The 21,229-nt window shown below is 40.7% G+C and overlaps 1 protein-coding gene across 3 annotated transcripts in view; it reads left to right on the forward strand.

Moving 5' to 3' along the window:
* Positions 1–2,542: 2,542 nt before the first annotated feature.
* Positions 2,543–21,229, forward strand: part of LOC101416418 (coiled-coil domain-containing protein 170-like) — a 60,560-nt gene continuing 41,873 nt past the window's right edge. For 2 of the 3 annotated variants that reach the window (XM_004477343.2, XM_058294932.1), the window contains exons 1-3: positions 2,543–2,618; positions 4,071–4,426; positions 6,765–6,893. In XM_004477343.2, coding sequence (XP_004477400.2) covers positions 4,292–4,426; positions 6,765–6,893 — 264 coding nt within the window. In that variant the 5' untranslated portion in view covers positions 2,543–2,618; positions 4,071–4,291. Of the gene's footprint in view, positions 2,675–4,070; positions 4,427–6,764; positions 6,894–21,229 lie in introns of all 3 variants that reach the window. The other variant, XM_058294931.1, reaches the window with a different exon arrangement.

Here is a 21,229-nt window from a genome sequence, read left to right on the forward strand (position 1 = left end):
CACAGATTCCTGTGCTGCTGACAACAGAAGTGGACAAAGAAGAGCATGCAGTGAATAGACACAGAGAACAGACAACTGGGGTGGGCGAGAAATAAATAAATTAAAAAAAAAAAAATCTTTTTTTTTTAAAAAAAGAACTCAAATAGATTTTCACATCTATGGTCAAGGGATTTTTGACAAGGTTGTCAAGCCCTTCCAGATGGGCCAGAACAGTCTATTCAATACATGGTGCTGGGAGAATTGTATATCCTTAACCAAAAGAAAGAAGGAGAACCCTATCTCACACTTAGCACAAAAACTAAGTCAAAATGGATTAAGGAGCTAAATATAAAAGTGACAACCATAAAACTCCTACAAGATAATGTGGGAAAACATCTTCAAGATCTGTGGTAGGTAGTAATTTCTTAAACTTACACCCAAAGCACACACAACAAAAGAAAAAAATAGATAAATAGGGCCTCCTCAAAATTAAACGCTTCTGCACCTAACAGGACTCAATGGGAGAAAATATTTGGAAATCACATGTCTGATAAGGGTCTAATATCTATGAAATATACAGAAATGCAACAATTCAACATTAAAAGACAAATTACATTATTTTAAAAAACGGGCAAAAGACTTGAATAGACATCTATTCAAAGAAGAAATACAAATAGTGAAAAAGCACGTGAAACAATGTTCAACATCATTAGTGATTAGGGAAATGCAAACCAAAACTACAATGAGATATCATTTCACACCTACTAGAATGGCAAGTATATTTGGTGTGATCTATGTATCTTAAAAAAAAAAAAAGACACGTAAAGAAAAAAAATAATGGCAACTATTAAAAAGTCAGAAAACTAAAAGTGTTGCAGAGGATGTGGAGAAAAAGGAATGCTTATTTACTGTTTGTAGGAATGTTAAATGGTCCAGCCACTGTGGAGGACTGTTTGGCAGTTCCTAAGAAACTTGAATATAGACATATTGCCATATGTCATGTGGCAATACCACTACTAGTTATATACCCAGAAGAACTGAGAGTAGTGACACAAACAGACCCCTGCACACCGATGTTCATAGTGTCATCATTCAAAACTGCCAAACAATGGAAACAACTCAGGTGTCCTTCAAATGATGAATGGCTAATCAAATTGTGGTGTATACACATGATGGAATATTATGCAGCTGTAAGAAGAAATGAAGTCATGAAGCATATGACAACATAGATGAACCTGGAGGACATCTTTGAGTCATTGAGTGAAGCAAGCCAGTCACAAAAGGGCAAATACTGTATGATTTGCTATTATGAACTAAATATATTGTATAAATTCATGGAGTTATTAATTAGAATATAGATCACCAGAAAATAGAATGAGGGTAGAGAATGGAAAGCTGAGGGTTAATCAGTGCAGAATTGGTAAAATGTTGTTTAAAATTCTTTGGAAATGTATCGACTGTACTATATGAGAGTATACTAAATATATAGAGACTATATATGAATATATAAATAAATAGATAATACTATGTGTGACTATATTAAAAGTCATTGATTGTACACTTTGGATGGATTGTATGGTATGTGAATATGTCTCAATAAAACTGCTAAAAAGGAAAAATTTATAATAGGGGCAGACATACTTTACTGGGTTTTTTTTTTGTTGTTGTTTTTTAATTTTTAATTTATTTCTCCCCCCCCCCCCCCCCCGTTGTCTGCTCTCTATGTCCATTTGCTGTGTGTTCTTCTGTGTCTGCTTGTCTTCTCTTTAGGTGGCTCTGGGAACCAATCCTGGGACCTTCCAGAGTTGGAAAGAGGTGCTCATTCTATTGTGCCACCTCAGCTCCCTCATACTTTACTGTTGTAAAAATATTCCCCTAGTATTAGAATTCCAGTTTTTTCAGACAAGTCATCTTTTTCTTTAGGAATAGCAAGTGGAATCATCATTTTCCTCTCCTCCCAAAGTACTTCTTCCTTGATCAGATGTATGTATTGGAGTTCAAAAATTTGAATTTAAGAATTTCACAGAAGAAATGCCTTAAATTTCATATTCATTGGAATGTTTACTGCTGAGACCAGCTCAGCAATAGGTCTGCACGAAGGGAAAGCGATGCAGAACTGAAGAAATAAAAGGATAGAAAGAAAGACACAAGAGAGGAAACAAAGATGGGACCAGGGGGCTTCACAGTTTCTAAAACTGAGAGTCTCTGCCCTCGTTTCCACATCATATTTATTTGGAAGCTAAGGAGCAGCTGTTTGCTACAGGAAGCAACTTGCAACATCTATAATAAGGTAATTTACAATAACAGGAAGCAACTTATAGGTAAGTCAGTTTCCCACAACAGTTTACTTTTACTTTTGGTGGGTTCATTTTCTTAAGAAGAGTTTACTAATATTTGATGAAAACCACTTTGTGTTTCTCTTTCATTAATTAGAGAAATGAACCACATGTCTTATTTGATCACTTTAAGAGGTCCCTCTTACCTTCCTTGTACTTCTATGATGCGTTCACCTAGCAACAGGTTTTTGAAGTGCCAACATTCTATTGGCAAATCATTCAGGGCAGCCACTCATATTGTGCAATTCAGGACTCTTCTGGGAATTGACCTTGGGTTTGGAATTTTCTCTTGTACCTGATATGGTAAAAACTGTGGTTTTTACTTTCTGCTAGAGGAAGCATAGGATATCTAAGCATAGGTATCTTTCTGTATCTTATTGAATTATTGATAAATTTTATGAACGTATAAAAATAGAATAGACATACATAAACCTATAATAATTGTATTTTTATAAGGTTAGTTTTGGAGAACAGTACTATCACGATCTATATAAATTTATTTTGTATTACTTTTTTTTCTGATAGTTGTTCAACCTATATATTTTGATGTCTACCATGGGATGATACTGATGAATCAGAACTAGATCCTATACTTAGTTACCTTTAGTCTAGTAGGAGAGAAATTTTTTACAAAATACCATATAGAATTAGTTAAAGAAAGATATACACCATATTCTATAAGAATTAGAAGGAGAGAAAATATCTTTTTTGTAGAAATCAATGAAAGATTCTTGGAGAGGTCGTACTTGAACTGATAATGGAGGATTTGTATGTAAATGATTAAGCTTCTTGGGATACACTTTGGCCCACACAAAATAGCTTGATGTTTCTCAGAGGTAATATGCATGAAATTCATTAAAGTTTTTAATAGAGCACAAGACTCACAAAATGGCAAGGAAATAAACATAAAAGTAAAGAAGATCTTTTTCTCCAGGACTAAGGGGCAATTTCTTTGGCCTTTGCATCCATAAAACCTAAGCTGCTCTTTGATTATCAGGTTCTTCTTTGATTATCTGATCTTAGGTATCAAAGACAATTAGGAAGAGACTAAAGACTCATAAGAGTCTGCATTTTAATAGTTGTCTTCAATACCTGTAAATGTAAAGAGTGAAGTAATGAAGGAATTTCCAAAAGACTGGAGGGTTATTGAATCTATTTTTGATCTAGTGCCTTTTTCTATGCTTTTTGTTCCATGCTCCTCAAACTCACAATCTTGATTTTTTTCCCCTCTTGTGAGAATTCTTTGGGATGGTTTGATCCAGCAGAGGAAACACATACGATAGCACTTCCCGTTCACAGTTGTTACCAATTCTGTGCTTTTTGTTTCTTCTCCAAAATACATTCCTTTATCTTTAAAAAAGAAAAAAGGAAATCTCCATTCTATTGCTTAATAGGCCATATGGTTATTGAATTGAACAGGTTAGGGAAAATGGATAAGGCAGTTGAAGTTCTTGGGAATGTGAATTGATAAAAATTATAACGTAAATTTACATTTTACCTTTCTCTGGAAAAAAAGAGCGATATGAGCTATCATATGCTACATTAACTCATTTTAATTTTATCTTTTGGCTAAATCTTGAGGGATATAGTTAGTGTTTCTGATAGGCTGAGAAATTGAAAATGAAGGAAACTTACAAGTCAGGTATCTAAAGATTAGCAAGTCGCATTTAATTATGATATTATGAGGATATCATAAATACTGGCAGGCCGCTTCAACCTGTCATAATCTAAACAGTGTTCTGATGCTCTCTTTAGAAACCAGGTACATCTTGTCTCCAAGCAGCACATGTTCAACTGTCAGCTTCTTCTGAGGTCTGGCTAAGCAGCGACGGACCACTGTGGAAACTCCTTGAAGACATTGCTGTTGGCGCTGGGCAGACCTCAGCAACTCTGCCTGACTGCCGTGGGCAAACTCCCCTGGGAAGTACCTTTAGTCACCGTTTCTAGGCCTATTTCATGCTCTTTGTATCTCTAGCATGTCGGAGCCTCAGTTTTTAAACCACTCAGATCCAGGAAGACTTGCTACCATCCAAAGCAAAGGGCCCCAAGAGGATACACCATCAAAAGCCAAGCATCTGTCATCTCACACATCTTGGAAAACTAGCCCGGTGGTGAGTCATGTACCCTGGCATATTTCCCCCACTCTTAGAAGGTGGTCGTCAAACAGTCTCCCACACAACTGAGAGGTAGGAGGGAGGAAAAGGCCAGTTCTGTTTGCTGTTTGTCTCTGCTAACACTGTTAACATTTCTTTGCTAGTGAATGATACAAATTGTGAAGTTGAGAGAGCTCCTACCTCTTTTCAGTCCTGACTTAACTCTAAAATAAGCAGCAGTGAGTCATCTGAATCTAAATGGATTTTATTTATTTTGGTTCTTTTGGTTCTGACATTTCACTGAGACCCACAATCAAAAAACAATAGAAAATATACTGTAAAGGGCCTTTGAGTTAATTTGATTTAACCCAGTCATTTTGCGGATTAGGAAACTAATCACTAGACAGAGGTCACAGCAATTTAGTGGTAGAACTAACTTTCATTTTCTTTCTAGTATACCATATTACCCGCTAGGTTTATAGCCTTATTTTATTGGGGCTGGACCCTAATGAGAATCCTTCTGGACATTAAATATCCTCTTGGATTAGAGGATGCCCCTTCCATTTATATTTTTTAAGCCACTAGAAAGATCCACCAAGGCTTTAGTTTATATCTCCTACCTGTTACCCACCACCCAAATTTAATAAGCATTGGTATTTATCCCCCCACAAGTTGTTTCACTTTTTTTTTTTAAGAAATAAAACTTCACTGATAATAGTTTGAAAACCCTTTGGTACCTTTGTCCCCTTCCCCACCTTGGGATGGATTGTGTGCTGCAGTTAAGCTAGGCACAATATGAAGTGGCATCAGTTTTAAGAGGTACCCCAATTTTAGAGATATGAAAATGTGAAAAAAATATGCCTTTTAGAATTGATATATGAAATACTTTTCATTGCACGTTATAGATATAATTCTGCAGTTTTCTGGCTTTTGTATTGCTGTTGAGAAGATCAACCATCAATCTAATTGTCATTTCTTTCTAATGAGCTGTCACTTCTGTTGACAGCTTTTAAGATTTCTTTCTTTGGTGTTCTGCAGTTTCGTTATTGTGTGTAGATAAGGAATTCTTTATCTTTATTCTTCTTGGGATTTGTAGACTGCTGAGGTGGTATCTTTCAAGAATTCTGGACCATTACAGACATTAGTTCTTCAAATATTGCTTCATACCATTCTCATCCCCATATGTTCTTCTTTGACTACAATTACATGTTAGACTTTCTCACCTTATTCTCTGTCTTTATCCTCTCCTTCATATTTAACGTTTATTTTTCCCTCTGTGCTGTTCTCTTGATAATTCCTTCATATTTATCTAAATTCATTCATTCTCCAGCTGGGTCTAATCTGTTTTTTAATGTGTCCATTGCATTTTTTGAATATAAATTATTACAGTTATTATTTTTAGACATTTTATTTGGTTCTTTTTCCAAAATTTTTAATTATTCTTTGTGGATTCTTGTGACTTATTTGTATTTTCAAAGTTCTCTTTCATTTCTTTAGATGTTTAAATAGTAATTTTGTATTCTTCTGGGCAAGCCCTTGTCCATAAGGCATAAAATTATTTTAAAAACATTGTACCTTCAAAAAAATATATTTTATGCCTTTAGTACGTTATGCACCATGTAATGCATTTATACTTTTTTTTTTTTTTTTAGCAATCTAGGTTAAAAACATGGTTTTTTTCTTGGTTTCATTTAAATTATGTAAACTTTGTATTGAAAGTTATACTAGTAACTTGTTGAAACATTACACCTGTTTGACAATAGGGGGGGATATTGTAGTTCAGGTAGATACTTTTGATCCGTGAATTTTTTTTTTTTTTTCATTTTTAGTTTAGGTACAGCTGAAACAAAATTCATGTTGATCTACTAAACTCATGTTTGTTTGTTTGTTTTGAAATCAATTTGTGTGAAGATATAGTGCATAAGAATTGATTTATAATAAAAAATAAAGCAAAAACTAGGAACTCTTTCCTCAAAGTGAAGTAACATTTCCTCAGATATCTTATGTGTGTTTTATTGGTTCCTATATCGCAGAAACTGGCTATTTAGATGTGCTGCATTTACTTATAGCTGGTGTTATAACTTGTCAGGTAAGTAATAACTTTTAGAAAAAATGTAAAGTAGTCTTTTATTATTAATATATATTTTTAAAGTAGCCTTTTAGAGCAACATGTTGGTTGCTATTTCCCTGAGACCTATTGTGTTTGTTAGAGTAGCACCTCACAATGACTATTTCAAGCTTACATCCTATTTAGAGGAACTTGATTTCCATTTGTGTGGGTCAAAACATTTTGATTTTGAGCTATAAGACTGCTTAACCACATTTGTAGGTAATTAATTGCAATTTCTCTTTGCAGGCTTGTTTTGACCCACCTCTTGAAGTGATTCCCTCCAGTAACCCAATCACAAACAGCAAAAAGGCAGCGGACACAGGCCATCCTGATCTTGGTGGTTTGTTGGTGAGAAACAAGAATCTTTCGGCTGAGGTATATAGATTATCTAAAAATAAAACACTATGTGAAATTATATCCTTTGTGAAAGTGGGGAGAGAAGCATCTCAATAAAAGGCTCAAAATATTATCTTAACTCAGTTCTTTAAAATCAATATTTAACTCTCTCAGCATTGAGGAACACTAATTTAGACATAGTTAAATGCCTTTGAACTGACTGCTGCTTGCTGGTGGGCTAACATTGCTTAATAACTGATGCTCTCAAAATTTATGTTACGTGTAAAAAAAATTTTTTTTAAAAATATTTTTAAATGGAAAGAATGAATTCTCATTTTAAATAGACCACTAGCATACCCGCTAGCCTTATTTAATACCTGATCTAAGTAACATTAATAGATCAAAAGGAAAGACACCAGCATTTGTAGGAAATGCAATGAAGACTGGAGTGCTTTGTAGAAATTCTTTAGTTGAGCCCAACTATCCTCAGGACATTTGTTGCAAAAGACAGCCTCATAGGTAACCAAGGTTGAAAGCCCAGAGGCAGTTGTCACCGTTAAGGGTACTATGATGTGGCTGTTTCTGTCTCTACTGCCTTAATGCGACCTGTCAGTAAACCTCTCGGAGTGCTTCCATATTTGGGTCCCTGACTGGCCCGTTGCATTAGTAGCCTTCTAGGGTGGCTTTATTCTCCAGAGCCTCTTTTTTACCTACTATCTTACTACATTTTTTTCTGCATGATCTGCTATCAATAGCCTGAGTCCAGCCTGAGTCCTATATCTATATGTCTATAGATATATAGATATAAATATAGGTATAGTGCCGCTGACAACAACAGAAGCGGACAAAGAAGATGACGCAGCAAATAGACACAGAGAACAGACAACTGGGGAGGGAAGGGGAAAGAAATAAAATTTAAAAAAAATCTAAAAAAAATAAATATACGTATATAGGTAAATAAATATATATCTTACAATTTTATCTATGCTAATGTTTACCCTCATTTAGTATACAGAGGTGAGTAAAGCTTGAATTTAAATGGAGTTTAAATAGATATAGTAAATATTACAACATCTTTGAGAGATTTCATACATTTGTGTTTTCTTCCAGAAAAATATGGAGCCAATCTCTGAAAACGGGCAGTTTTAAAAATTATTGGTGTAAACAAAAAAAATAGCATCCTTCTTCTCTTTTACATTCAGAAGAGTTAGTACTTAACAAGTTTGGGATTTTTGATAATTTAAGATTTAGTTAAATTTGTGTCTCTGTATAACTCATAAAAATTTTTAAAAACAAATTGTCAAAAAAGTAGAATGTTCCTTTTTAAAATAAATTAGGCAAGCAATTTTTAAAGAAACTCTCTACATGCACAGCAAATATAATTATAAAGACTTTTTGTCGGCTAGTCAAAGCAGGTATCTGAAGGCTCTGCAAGTTCATATTGTGACTTGGTTTTAGGTACTATATGTATTTTTTAAGTATTTCAGAATTCATATTGGCATTTTATGATTTAATACAAATTAGTTATGTTTATTGCATGATTCCCCTATATTATATAGTTACTTTTTCTTAACTTAATAATGGAATACCTGAGCTTCAGCATGAGTCATCTTTCCCGTTTCCTATTGTTTAATCCCACAGGAACACAATTGTCTTGATAAGACAGTTTATCCTATTCACTGCACATATTTTTAACTTTTTTTTATAATTGATTTTATCTCTTTGTCGGACGTACAAAAATAGCCATCATGTATTTCTTCCAATAGTGGAGAAACATCTGCAAGTGAGCTCTTTGGGACAAGCCTGATATAAAAGGGATTATTATATGTTCAGTACTTTTGAATTTGTTTTTTATTGAACCTTTTATTTGTGAGGGCAATATGACTGCATTTATGCAGGTAAGATGTTTTCCTTCCTTTTGCTTATTAATAGGGCAAATAGTAAAAATCAGGTAGGTGCAGCCAGCTCTGAAGGAAGTGAATGGAGACAATGTAAATTTTTCAGCTAAGAAAATATATATCAGAATCTGTTATTTTTTAATTGATATATTTATTGAGATAATTATAAATTCACTGGCAGTTGTAAGAAATAATACAGAGATTACTTAACCACTTGTCCAGTTTGCAAAACTTTAGTATAACAACCGGGAAATTGACACTGCTACCATCCATCTTATTCATATTTCCCCAGTTTCAGTTGTACTCATTTGTGTGTTTAAGTTCTATACACTTTTATCATCTGTAAAGGTTCACATATTCATATTTCAGTGAAGACTTGGCAGTTCCAATACCACAAGGATCACTTGTTTTGCTCTTTTATATCCACACCCATTTCCCTCCCTTCTCTAATCCCAGGCAACCACTGTTTGCACTTCCATTTCTAAAATTTTGTCATTTCAAAAATGTAACCATGTGATCCAGCAATTCCATTCCTATGAATGTACCCAAGAGAAATGAAAAGACATATTCACATAAAATCTTGTACAAGAATGTTCATGGCATTATTCATAAAGCCAAAAAGTGGAAACAACCTAAATGTCCATCATCTGATATATAGGTAAGCAAAAAGGAATGATATGTGCTACAACATGGATGAACGCTAAAACTATGACACAAAGGCCAGATATTATATTAGTCCATTCATATGAAATGTCCCAAATAGGCAAATCAATACAGACAAAAAGCTTGTTAGTGGTTTCTAGAAGTTAAGGGGAGGGGAGAATGGGAGAAACTGCTAGTGGGTATGAGGTTTCTTTTGAGGTGATGAAAATATTTTGGAATAATATAGTGATGGTTGTACAACCTTGTGAATATACTAAAACCACTAATTGTGTACTTTAAAATGGTGAATTTTATGGTATATGCATTATATATAAAAAAACAAAAGTGGAAAAAAAGCAGTAATATGTCTGCACAACTCTGTGAATAGTCTGAGTGGTCAGCTGTATACTTTAAGTGGGTGAACTTACAAATTATCTCTCAATAAAGCTGCTTAAGAAATATTATATGAGTGGAATCATACATATGTAACCTTTTGGGACTGGCTTTTTCACGCAGCATAACTTCCTGGAGATTTACCTAAATTGTTGTGTGAATCAACAGTCCATTCTTCTTTTTTGTTGAGCAGTATTCCACAGTATGGATGTACCACAGTTTAACTCTTTACCTGTTGATGGATACCTGGGCTGAGTCCAGTTTTGGCTATTAAAAATAATTACATGGGAAGTGGCTGTGGTTCAAACAATTGTGCTCCCATTTACCATATGGGGGACCTGGGTTGGATCCCTGGGACCTCCTGGTAAAAAAAGATAAAAAGCATCCCAGACCTGCTCGGAGCCCCTACCTGGTGCAGGGAGACGCAGGGGCCTGCACCTCTGCATGGCAAAGCAATACACCAAAATGATGATGATGCAACCAGATAGAAAAAAATAATAATAATTACAAATAAACTCTGTGAACATTCATGTATAGGTTTTGGTGTGAACATAAGTCTTCATTTCTCTGGGATAAATGCTTAAGGGTACAATTGCTGGGCCATATGGTATGCATGTTCAGTTTTATAAGACACTGCCAAACTGTTTTCCAGAATGGTTGTATGATTTTACATTCCCACCAGTAATGTATGTGTGATCCACTTTCTCTAGATCTTAAACAACATTTGGTATAGTCATTATTTTTTTATTTTAAACATACTGATACATGTGTAGAGATATTTCATTGTGGATTTAATTTGCATATCCTTAATGACTGACAATGTTGAGCACATTGTGTTGAAATATGAAGTGTGCTGAAAATAAAAAGGTATTTTCCATCTGTATATTCTTTATGGTGTTGTAGCAGAGAGAAGTCAGGTCATTACAGTATTGAAGGCCAGGATGCGAGAAATCTCTGAGAAGGAAGATTAATTAACAGCTGGCTGGGCCCGGTGGTCTTCTGTCCAAAAAAACCAAGCCTTGAATAGGATTTCTAGGTCCCTTTTATATAGAGGATGTAGGTGTGGGGGGGTCAATCGACACTTTTATGCAAAAAGGACTTTCTTTGTTAGTTTCTTAGAATTTTAGGGTCTGTTTGGATACCAGGTAGGTTTGGATTAACATATTGACAACATTCAGTCTGCATCCTTCCTGAATATTCAAAGCCTGTAGAGCCTATATCACTTAATTGGCTTTCCGGAAACTAGGCAACCTTGGATATAGAATTAGGTAAGTTTGAATTCATGCACAGGCCATATTATTTCACCCCTTTGATGTAAGCTTTACGTTGTTAAGCTTTGGTATCACTATTGTCGGAGTCTCTCTGGACTGACTGTTAAGTATACAGAGCCATGAGATGGGCGGCTGTTTGTGTTTTCACTGTACTATTTCTTAGGGTGCATATCCTGTTTATGATGAAGGGGAAGAGGCAAGGGAGTATGGTGCAATCTCCTATGAGGAAGGCAATTGTTTCCACTAGAAGTTTGAAATGTTCTGCTATTGACTGCCAGTTTCCAAAGGGACTACTTAAATTCCAAGCATTCCAGGTTTGCACTGGAACATGTGCAGTTTTTACCATTTTGTTTGTAATTTCATCGATAACCTTTCTGGTGCTGTCTAGTTCAAGGCAGCAATTAGAGAGATTGAACTTTCCACAAAGTCCCCCTTTAGCTGCCAAGAGATAGTCTAGGGTGAGATGGTTTTGACAGATAGAGTTTCTGAATTTAGTTTGCTGTTGGGCTAGTAAGATTAGAGCATGGGCGATTTCATTAGTTATTTCTACCACGGCTTGTAAGCAGATGATTCGGATTAGCATGTAGATAGGGGTTTGATAACTCCACATGCCATCCTCTGCCCAAGTTGCTGGCCCATAGTACTGGACTATATGCTCAGGGGGCCATTCATCATCTGCCCAAGTAATGACAGCCCCTTTTTCTCTTATGTTTTGATATACTGGTTGGCTCAGCTGTTTCCCTTCTGCTAAGGAAATGAGAAAGAAGGAGGGTTTTATTGTACTGAGCATACAAGCACCAAACCAAGTTTGGGGAAGTTCTCAGAATGCGACTTTCCCACAAATCCAGTACAGACAATTTGGGGCGGCAAAGGGGCCCTTTGCGGTGGGGTTCCACACTGTGAGTTCCCCAAGGCTCTGTTGTCTTGGTGGTGTGATTTTGGAATCTTCCCCCATATGTGTTAGGTTTCCAACAGATATAGAGGAGTTTAGGCATACCCTTGAAGCACAATATTTTCCTATGACAGAAGTTTGCAGGGGCCACATACCATCTTGGGGCATGGCTGGGAGGCCAGTTTCACTATATGGTTGACTGTAATTGTATTCTTTAGTTTCCCAGGGCCATTGTTCTCCCATATTAGTACCTCCACACACAAAGCATGAGGTGACATTTAAGGCTGCCCCTACCACCTCAGTTAGGTTTATAAAGAGGTGTTTTTTGCTACTTGTGGAATGGAAAAGGGTTTTTTCATTTCTTCTTAAAAAGAGTGGAACACAGAGTAAGCTTTACTTGTGAGTGGGTGTTCCTGATTCCCGACCCAGATGTAGGCTCCTGGGACCACTCCTTTACTGTCAATGCAGAGGCCCATTTGGACTCCCCGGGTCGGCCAGGATTCAGGGTTTAGGATGGTGAGGTTTAAGGGGTTATGTGGACCATGTAGACAGTTAGTTGGGGCCGTTCCTTTGGTGAGGACGGCTGTTTGTCTAGTTGTATTTGTGTCCCAGGTGACACAGGACTAGCAGGGGCAGTAGTATACACCTACGTATTTGCACTAGAGCCCCCGCCTAGGGCTGCGTTTTTCATTTCTGGAGTGCACAAATGCTTATTGTTATGAGTATTTTCCTGTTCCCAGCTGAGCTCTCCACAGTCTGTGTTCCATGGTATCCCGGAGTCTATGACCTGATGTGCATCAAATAGGAGGGACGCTCGTTGGTTCTGGCTAGTGACTGGGGTGGAGTTAAAGTAGCTCCCCATCTTGATTAGACGCTCTTATTTCCCATTGACAGGATACTGTTGGGGGTTTGGGGTCAAAGCAGCTTATTTGGCCAGATACATTACAGACACGATAGGAAATTCCCTGAACCTGGCAGGTGGTTATATGGCCCTTGCTGGTGTAATGGCTGTGATATATTAACATAGTATTGAAACGGGCCCCATTCGCACTTCTTGGATGCATGGCTCACACTCTGTGGTGCCGACCTGGAACCAAGGGAGGGTCAGGGCTAGGAGTAGGGAAAATAACCAGAGGGACATTGTAATTGGGATTAAACCGGATTCCTACTCTTCGACCATGCATAGACCAATCTGTTTCTGGGATATGATTGGGACAGAGCTTGGTGTTCCATCCTCAACCTTCAGCCATGTGTGGACCAGTCAGCTTCCAAGGTGTGACTGGAGCAGGGCTCAGCATTTTGTGCTTTTGCAAGATGTTTGGTTGAGTTGTGGGTGTCTGGAATACAGGTCTAGGACTCTGGGGCAGCTTGTTTGACCCAGCTATGGTGTATCCATGGGGTGATTTCAGCTACTTTAACTGCACTGGGGGTGGATAAAATGACAAGATAGGGTCCTCACCATCAAGGGGTTAGTGGAGCTCATTTCCGGTCTTTGACTCAGACTGCATCTCCCAGTTTGTACGGGTGTATGGAGATGCTTAAGCTAATGGGAGCCCTTTCTTGGACCCAGTGATGCAGGTTTTGTAGGTTTTTTCCTAAGCTGATCATTTGCTGAGCTATTGATAATGTTCCTCTTCCTCTGAGGTCCCATTCTATATTTTGGATTGGCAGGGGAGCCCCCAAAGAGGCTTTCATAAGGGGCTAGGCTTAGCTTTTGGCTTGGGCTGGCTCAAACTTGGAGGAGGATACTTGGGAGCCCTTGCACCCATGTTAGCCCAGTTTGTTGTCAAATTTTGGCAATGTAAGTCTTTATTGTATGGTTCATTCACTCTATTTTCCCTGAGCTTTGAGGATGGTAAGCGGTGTGCAGTTTCCATCGGATGTGCAGTGCTTTGGCAATATTTTGAGTGATTTTGGAAACAAAGGTGGGTCCTTGTTGTCAGAGTCAGTTGAGAAGGGTAGCCCATGTGGAGGAATGATTCCCTGAGCAGAACTTTGGCCACTTCTTCAGCCTTTTCGGTCCGGGTGGGGAAGGCTTCCACCCAGCCAGAAAAGGTGCAAATGAGGACTAGGAAATATCTATAGCCTCTGGATCATGGCATTTTAGTGAAATCAATGACTAGATCTTCGAGAGGCATATTGCCAATTAGTTGGACTCCTGGGGCTCCCGTGGGTCCCTGGCGAGGGTTATGTTTTGCACGTCAGGCACTGCTGACATATGGCATGGGTGATAGCGGCTAGATTTGGGATGTAGGAGAATCTTTCTAACACTTCTTTAAGATGGGTTTTTCCCAAGTGTGTGTTTTCGTGGTAATCCTTTATTATGGCTGTGGCTAAAATATTCGAGGCACAGCTATTCTGTGATCTGGCAATGTCCACCACCTATTTGCTCCTTGTGTCCCACCTCAGAGAGTATCCACCCTCTCTCGGCTAGAGTATATTATGGCTCCTGGTGATTCAGAGGCTGCAGGATGAGAGCAGGCTGCGTATAGTGGAGTTTCTGATAATTAAGAGGTTGGGGACTGAGGGCAGCGACCAGGTCCTCAGATAGGGATCTCTCCCATGTGGCTCATTTTGCTTCAGCATCTGCCCTCCAATTTCCTTAAGCAATGGGGCTGTGGCTTGTCTGGTGTCCCTTGCAGTGCATCACAGCCACTTTGGGGGCTCCCAAACTGCTTCTAGTAGTTCCAGAATCTGTGTGCCATATTTAATGTCCTTTCCTCCTGAGTTAATGGGTCCTCTTTGTTTGTATAAGGCTCCCTGCGCGTGGAGGGTAAGAAAGGCATATTTGCAGTCTGTGTAGATGGTAATCTTGGCTCTAGCCACAAGTTGTAGGGCTCAGGTGAGGATATGAGTTTGGCTTTTTGTGCTGATGTGTTACCCAGGAGATGCTGGGCTTCTACTATGGTTTCGGAGGTCACCACAGCATATCCCGCTTGCCAGTCACTGCCCTGAACAAAGCTACTCCCATCCGTGAAGAACTCGATGTTGGGATTTGGTAGTGGCTGGTCTTGGAGGTCCAGCCTGCTGGAATACACCTCTTGCAATGTCTCCAGGCAGTTGTGGGTTGGAAGCCCTGGCTCAACAGGCAGCAGGGTAGCAAGATTCAGAGTTTTTACGACTTCCAGTTGGATGGACGGATTTTCACATACTAGGATCTGATATTTAACCAGGCAGCTGTTAGTAAGCCAGTGTGTTCCTTTGACTTCTAAGATTGTGACTATCACATGCAGAACCTGAGCAATCATAGGCTGCCCAAGAGTTAATTTCATGGCTTCTAGTGTCAGCGTTGCTGCAGCGGCTATAGCTTGCAGGCACAAGGGCCATCCTTGAGCTACAGTGTCCAGTTGTTTTGGATCGGTAGGCTATAGGTCTTTGCCAGGAAGCCAGGTACTGCGTGAGTACTCCTATTGGGATGCCCTGGCAATTATGAACATAGAAGTAGAACAGTTTACTGAGATCTGGAAGCCTGAGGCTCGGTGAATCCATCAGGGCTCGTTTTAGAGCAGTGAAAGCGTCTCTCTGTGGGTTTTCCCAGAGCAGGGTTTCACAATCTACCCCCTTTGTGGGTTCATGCAAAAGGTACATAAGGACTCCAAAACTGGGGATCCAAATGCAGCAGAATCCAGTCACTTTGAGGAATTCTCTCAACTTTTGCAAGTGCTGGGCTCAGGGAGGCTACAGATTGCTTTTAGGTCCTAATTCACAGAGCCCCTGTGCTATTTTATAACCTAGATACTTGACCTGAGGTAAGCAGATTTGGGCTTCCTTTTTAGACACCTGATAACCCTTTTGTTGCAAATGTTTTAAGAGGGCATGGGTTCTGCTAGCACAGTCTTGGTAGGTGGGACTTCCAAGGATGAGGTCATCTACATGTTGGAGAAGAAAACAATTATGGCTTTCTGGTTTAAAGGACTTGAGATCACTGGCCAGGGCTTGTCCAAAAATAGTGGGTGCATTTTGGAATCCCTGAGGGACCCATGTCCAGGTTAGCTGTTGCTTTTCACCAGAGCTCAGATTGTCCCATGTAAAGATGAAGATTGTTTGACTCCAGGGTGCTATTCAAATGCAGAAGAAGGCGTCTTTTAGATCCAGGAATGAAGAGTAGACTGCTGATGAGGGTATCAAGCTGAGGAGAGTGTAAGTGTTGAGGACTGCAGGGTGTAGGGTCACTACCGCTGAGTTGACCACTTGCACGTCCTGGACCGGGTGGTAGTCCCCATTGGCCTTTTTAACTGGGAAGAGTGGGGTATTCCATGAAGACTGACACGGCTTTAGCATGCCTTCACTTCATTCAGCAATCTTTGAATATGTAACCGGATTCTTTCTTGCACTTCACATGGAACTGGACATTGCTTTATGCTCACTGGACTAGCTGTGGGCTTTATTTCAACAATAATTGGAGGAATGTTGTGTGCCATCCCTGTTGAGTTGCCCTCTGCCCATACTTTGGGCACATCTTCAAAGAGAAGTGATGTGGCCTTAAATTGGCCAGCTTTGCTGAGGCAGAACAATCTCCATTCCTCCTGCAGAGAGGGGGTTAGCACTACTGTTGGAGGCTTTGGTGGTCTCAAATACGGATTGCCCCATGACATAAAAGGTAGTCTGAGCTTGTAGTTTAGACAGCAGGTCCTGACCCAGGAAGGGGACTGGGCATTCTGGGAGATACAGGATCTTGTGAGTAACTTCTTTACCCCCAGTGTTACAGGTCCTGGCTTGGAGAAAGGGCTACTGGGTACTTGTACCAGTTGCCCCTATGGGAGTGGCTTGTCTTTTTGATAAGGGCTCCACTGGCCTGGTCATTACAAAGTCTTGAGCCCCAGTGTCAACATCTTATGTATGGTGTGGCAACCAATTTGGACTCCAACCACAGGCTCTGCAGGGCTGAGAGAATAGGAGCCTGGTTTGTTCTAATAGTCCTCAACAAAGCCCTGAATTCCCACAAGTCTAGATTTGCAGGTTTTCCTCTGGAATTTTTGCGAACCCGGGGTTTAGTTTGTGGTGTCCCTCTTGCTCTACTGGCTAATGCTTTGGCATCTTCTTGGGGGTGATGGGGTCGAGTGGCCTGTTGGGGCACACCTGCTTCTAGTGCCCTTCCTCCTTGCAGTGTGCACACTGATTTCGCACTAGGGGTGGGCCCCTCCTCCTTGGGGCAGGGGTACACTTGCTGCTTCTTTCGACACTTGCTGCTGTGAAGAGGTCTACTTTTTCATTTTCTGGTTTTCCTCTCTCCTGGTTTTTACATCTTGGTTGAAATAAACTTTGGTGGCTACCTCCATGAGCTGGGAAATGTTCATACCAGTGAACCCATCTAACTTCTGTAACTTTCTTTGGGTGTCAACCTGTGATTGGGCAACAGATGCTGTATTGACCATTGTTTGGCTTTCGGGAGCCCCAGATTAAAGGGCATGTATACACAAAATGCCTCGCACAGTTGCTTGTAGAATTGAGCAGGACTTTCATTGAGAGTCTGTAGGACTTGGGTGGTCTTTGCCATGTTTACTGCCTTTCAGCTCCTAGTTCTGAACCTTTTGACTAAGGCCCTATGGAAAGTTTCTAGTTGGTTGAGCCTGCTCATGTCATTGGGATCCCATTGGGAGTCTTCATCTGGAAACCGTATTGGTTACTGTCCAGGGTTCCCTCAGGTGGGTGCTCTTTGAGCCAGATTAGAGCCCCGTGTGTGACTCGCGTTCTTGCCTTGAAGTTGAGTAAGGTCATGAGGAGTTGTTTACAGTCAGCCCAGGTGGGTTTGTGGGTTGTATGATGGACTGGAAGAGGTCCATCATGGCCTTAGGCTTCTCTGAGTTTGGTGGGGTGTGACTTTTTCCAGTTAAAGAGCTTGACGGTAGCAAAGGGTTGGTACACAAACATTCTGTTTCCTCCTTGGATCTGGCCATAGGCATCATAATAAATTGGAGGTCAGGCTCCACAAAGAGGTAGCTGGAGGGTGACCCTTCTCCCTGCTCTACCTGTCCCTGGGACTACCTGTGATCTGAGTTGCTGTCTTTCAGGAGCTCCTTCCTGACTTATGGTTGGCACTTGTGCCTGCGAGTACAGCACTAAGCTGCCAGGGGCCGAGATTGACAGAGACAACAGTTGCGGGGATGAAGAGGCTGTGTTGCTTGGAGAAAACAGCTGTGGGAATGGTGGGGCTGTGTTGCTTGGAGAAGGTGGTGGCAGGGGCAGCTGTGGGAACAGCAAGGTCACACTGCTCAGGGGGAGTGGCAGCAGGTGCAGGTGCAGCTGCAGGAACAGCGGAGGGAGCTGCAGTGGGAGCTGAGGCAGGAGCAGCTGGGCTGTGTTGCTTGGAGAAAGCAGCTGCAGGGGCAGCAAGGCTGCGCTGCTTGGGGAAGGTGGCTCGTCCCCATTCTTGGTACTGGCACAGTAGGAGCAACCACATAGGGCAGCAGGAGGTCATTTTTGTCTGGCCCTTATAGAATGGGTGGGTTGGAACTAGATTTCAAGCTCACTTTCTCTGGAACCTTTGCAAGGCGCTTGTTTGGTCTGGTTCCTTGGAAAGCACCTCTGGGCTTTTGTATCAGGTAAATCCTGGCTGCTTTAATTGCACATTTCCTTAACCAGGGCAGATTTTGACTCACGGTGTCCTGCCAGGCATCAATACATGAGAACTGGTCAGGGTATCCTGGTTTTCCGGTTACCACATTGTGGACTTTATGGATAATCCAGGGGTCAAGGATGCCCTCCTGGGGCCAGCCCATGCTGAAAGTCAGCCATTCTAATTCACAAAGCATTCTAAGCTTCCCTGGCTGAAACTTTATGCCGTATAATCTCCATGGAATGCCTGGGGTAAGTTTTTCAGCCTACTACCTAGAGGGGTCCTACTTTGTGTGATCCCCATGTTTCCACCCTGCACCAGCACTGCACAACACTCACTCAGCCTCCCCCCTCTTGGGAACTTACGGCACCTATTAGCCTTAGCAGGTCAGTATAAACCCCCAACTTGGATGAAGGGCCCTGGAGGGTGCCTTCACTGTCCTTGACCAGATGAGGTCACTACAGAACTGCGGATCGGGACTCTCTTCTTGCCCCACAGAAGTATGTCTCTGCATCTCACTCATTTGCCACAGTACACGCACATGGCCACCCATTTTTCTTTCCTTTCTTGGACCTAGAGAAGATGGTTTCCTTCCTTCTCCTCAGGAGTACTAGGGTCTTCTCGAGACCTGATCAGGCTCCCTTCCTAACTTCCAGAGTTAGACTTTTCCTGCACTATGCCCACGGGGGTCTTACCCATCTGGCATACAGAGCTCCTTGCTTCATTCTCAGGGTCTCTTTCGAACTCTCCGGTGCCTCCGGTTTCTTCTGCAAGAGCGCCGGCAGAGTCCACAACCTCTTTTTGGACTAAAGGGGTCCAGGGGCTCACTGGCTGGGGTTCACCTGGGCCCTCCCAGCCTTCTCGGAGGCATCTGAGAAGGGCATTCAACTTTGCCATCTCTGGCCTTTGCAGATGAGCCCCCAGAGATGTTGTAGCAGAGAGAAGTTGGGTGTTTGTTGTATTGAAGGCCAGGACATGAGAAATCTCTGAGAAGGAAGATTTATTTAATACCCAGCTGGACCCAGCAGACTTCTGTCCAAAAAAACCGAGCCTTGAATAGAATTTCTAGGTCCCTTTTATAAGAAGGTGTAGGAGCAGGGGGTCAAGCGTGCTTTTATGCAAAAAGGACTTTCTTTGTTAGTTTCTTAGAGTTTTAGGGGTTTGTTTGGATACCAGGTAGGTTTGGATTGACATATCGACCACATACCAGGTAAGCTTGAATGAACATATTGCCCACATTTCGTCAGGATGTAATTTTGAATACACATTCAGTCTGCATCCATCCTGAATATTCAAAGCCCTTTAGAGCCTATATCACTTAATTGGCTTTCCAGAAACTAGGCAAACTTGAATATAGAATTAGATAAGTTTGAATTCATGCACAGACCATATTAATGGTAAAATTTCTATTAAAGTATTTTGCTCATTTTCCTAATTGGGTTGTCTGCTTTCTTACTATTGAGTTTAGAGCATTCTTTGCATATCCTGGATACAAGCCTTAGCTGAACAATTAATTTTCATGAGTAAGCTGCATCTCAGTTTTTTAAGTACCCTTAATATAGGTAAGTGCTGAACATGTTTCTGGATTATTATCTCCAAATCCAACATCAAACTATTGAACACCTGAATTATTTGACATAAAAAATAATACAAGAGTGTTTTAAAATCAGAGTTTGCAAATAAGGAGAAAGTAGAAAACTAGAACAAGTCCTCTGGAAGGCTAATTGACAACATGTGGTCATTAAAAGCAAAATTAAATTAGATCTAGAAGTCAATGTTGTGGCTAGTCTTCTACCTAATTATGAGACTTCTGCTTTCCTTAAGAGCTCTCCAAGAAACAAATAGAGTGTCTTAACTATACCTAATATTACACAATAGGTTAAGTAAAAATGAGTGGTTAGCATAGTTCTGGTAAGACCGTTGCATTGCAACTCTACGGGGCCTTATTTACATGTCTCCCATATGAATAGTAACCACTGCAGGGCAAAGAGTCCCCTAAGTCGAGCATCACCCCAAGGTGATGCTGAAGGACTTGAGCAATGATTGTGACTATCAGAAGTTGGGATCCATAGTACTTTTGACAGAAATAGAATTTTAATCCAACATTTGTTGAGTTTCTGCCATGTGTGAAGTACTAAAAAGAGGCACTTGGGGGGTGGGAATAGAAAAATAAGTGGTCCTTAATTAGAAAGTGAGAAGATAGACATAAACAATGAGAGAAAACACAAAGCGGGTAATGACTGCCTGGAGCGCTAAGTAGAGGATAAGCTTCTTGGAGGTAGTGGCAGCTAAGGTGAACCTGGAAGGATGTAAAGAATTTTACAGGGGTTGAAGAGTCTAGGGCTGTAAAAGTAGGTTGGAGCAATTAGAGGAACTAGATGAGTTTGTAGTCAATGGGGAATCACCCCGGATATTTGAGGAGAGCGCGGCTGGGGTTTGTTTAACCCCGACGCTGACGGGGGGTCTGGAGGGGTCAGGCTAGACCGCAGCGGCGTCTGAGGCTGCGGCAGACAGCCTCAGAGGGGCTCTCAGGTGTGGAGGACGCACGGCAAGGGGAGGAAGAAAGCCGCGGAGACCAGGTCTGTGCGCAAGTCCGTTTTATTAAGGAAGTGCAGTGGGTTATATAGAGAATGAGGAGGGCGGGGTAGAGCAGGAGGAGTGAGGGCTACTGGGCAGCTGGGGATTGGCAGAAACTTGTGGGCGGACTTGTGGTCTTGTGCTGT

The sequence above is a fragment of the Dasypus novemcinctus genome, chromosome 3 (genome assembly GCF_030445035.2).
Source record: "Dasypus novemcinctus isolate mDasNov1 chromosome 3, mDasNov1.1.hap2, whole genome shotgun sequence".
Lineage (NCBI taxonomy): Eukaryota > Metazoa > Chordata > Mammalia > Cingulata > Dasypodidae > Dasypus > Dasypus novemcinctus.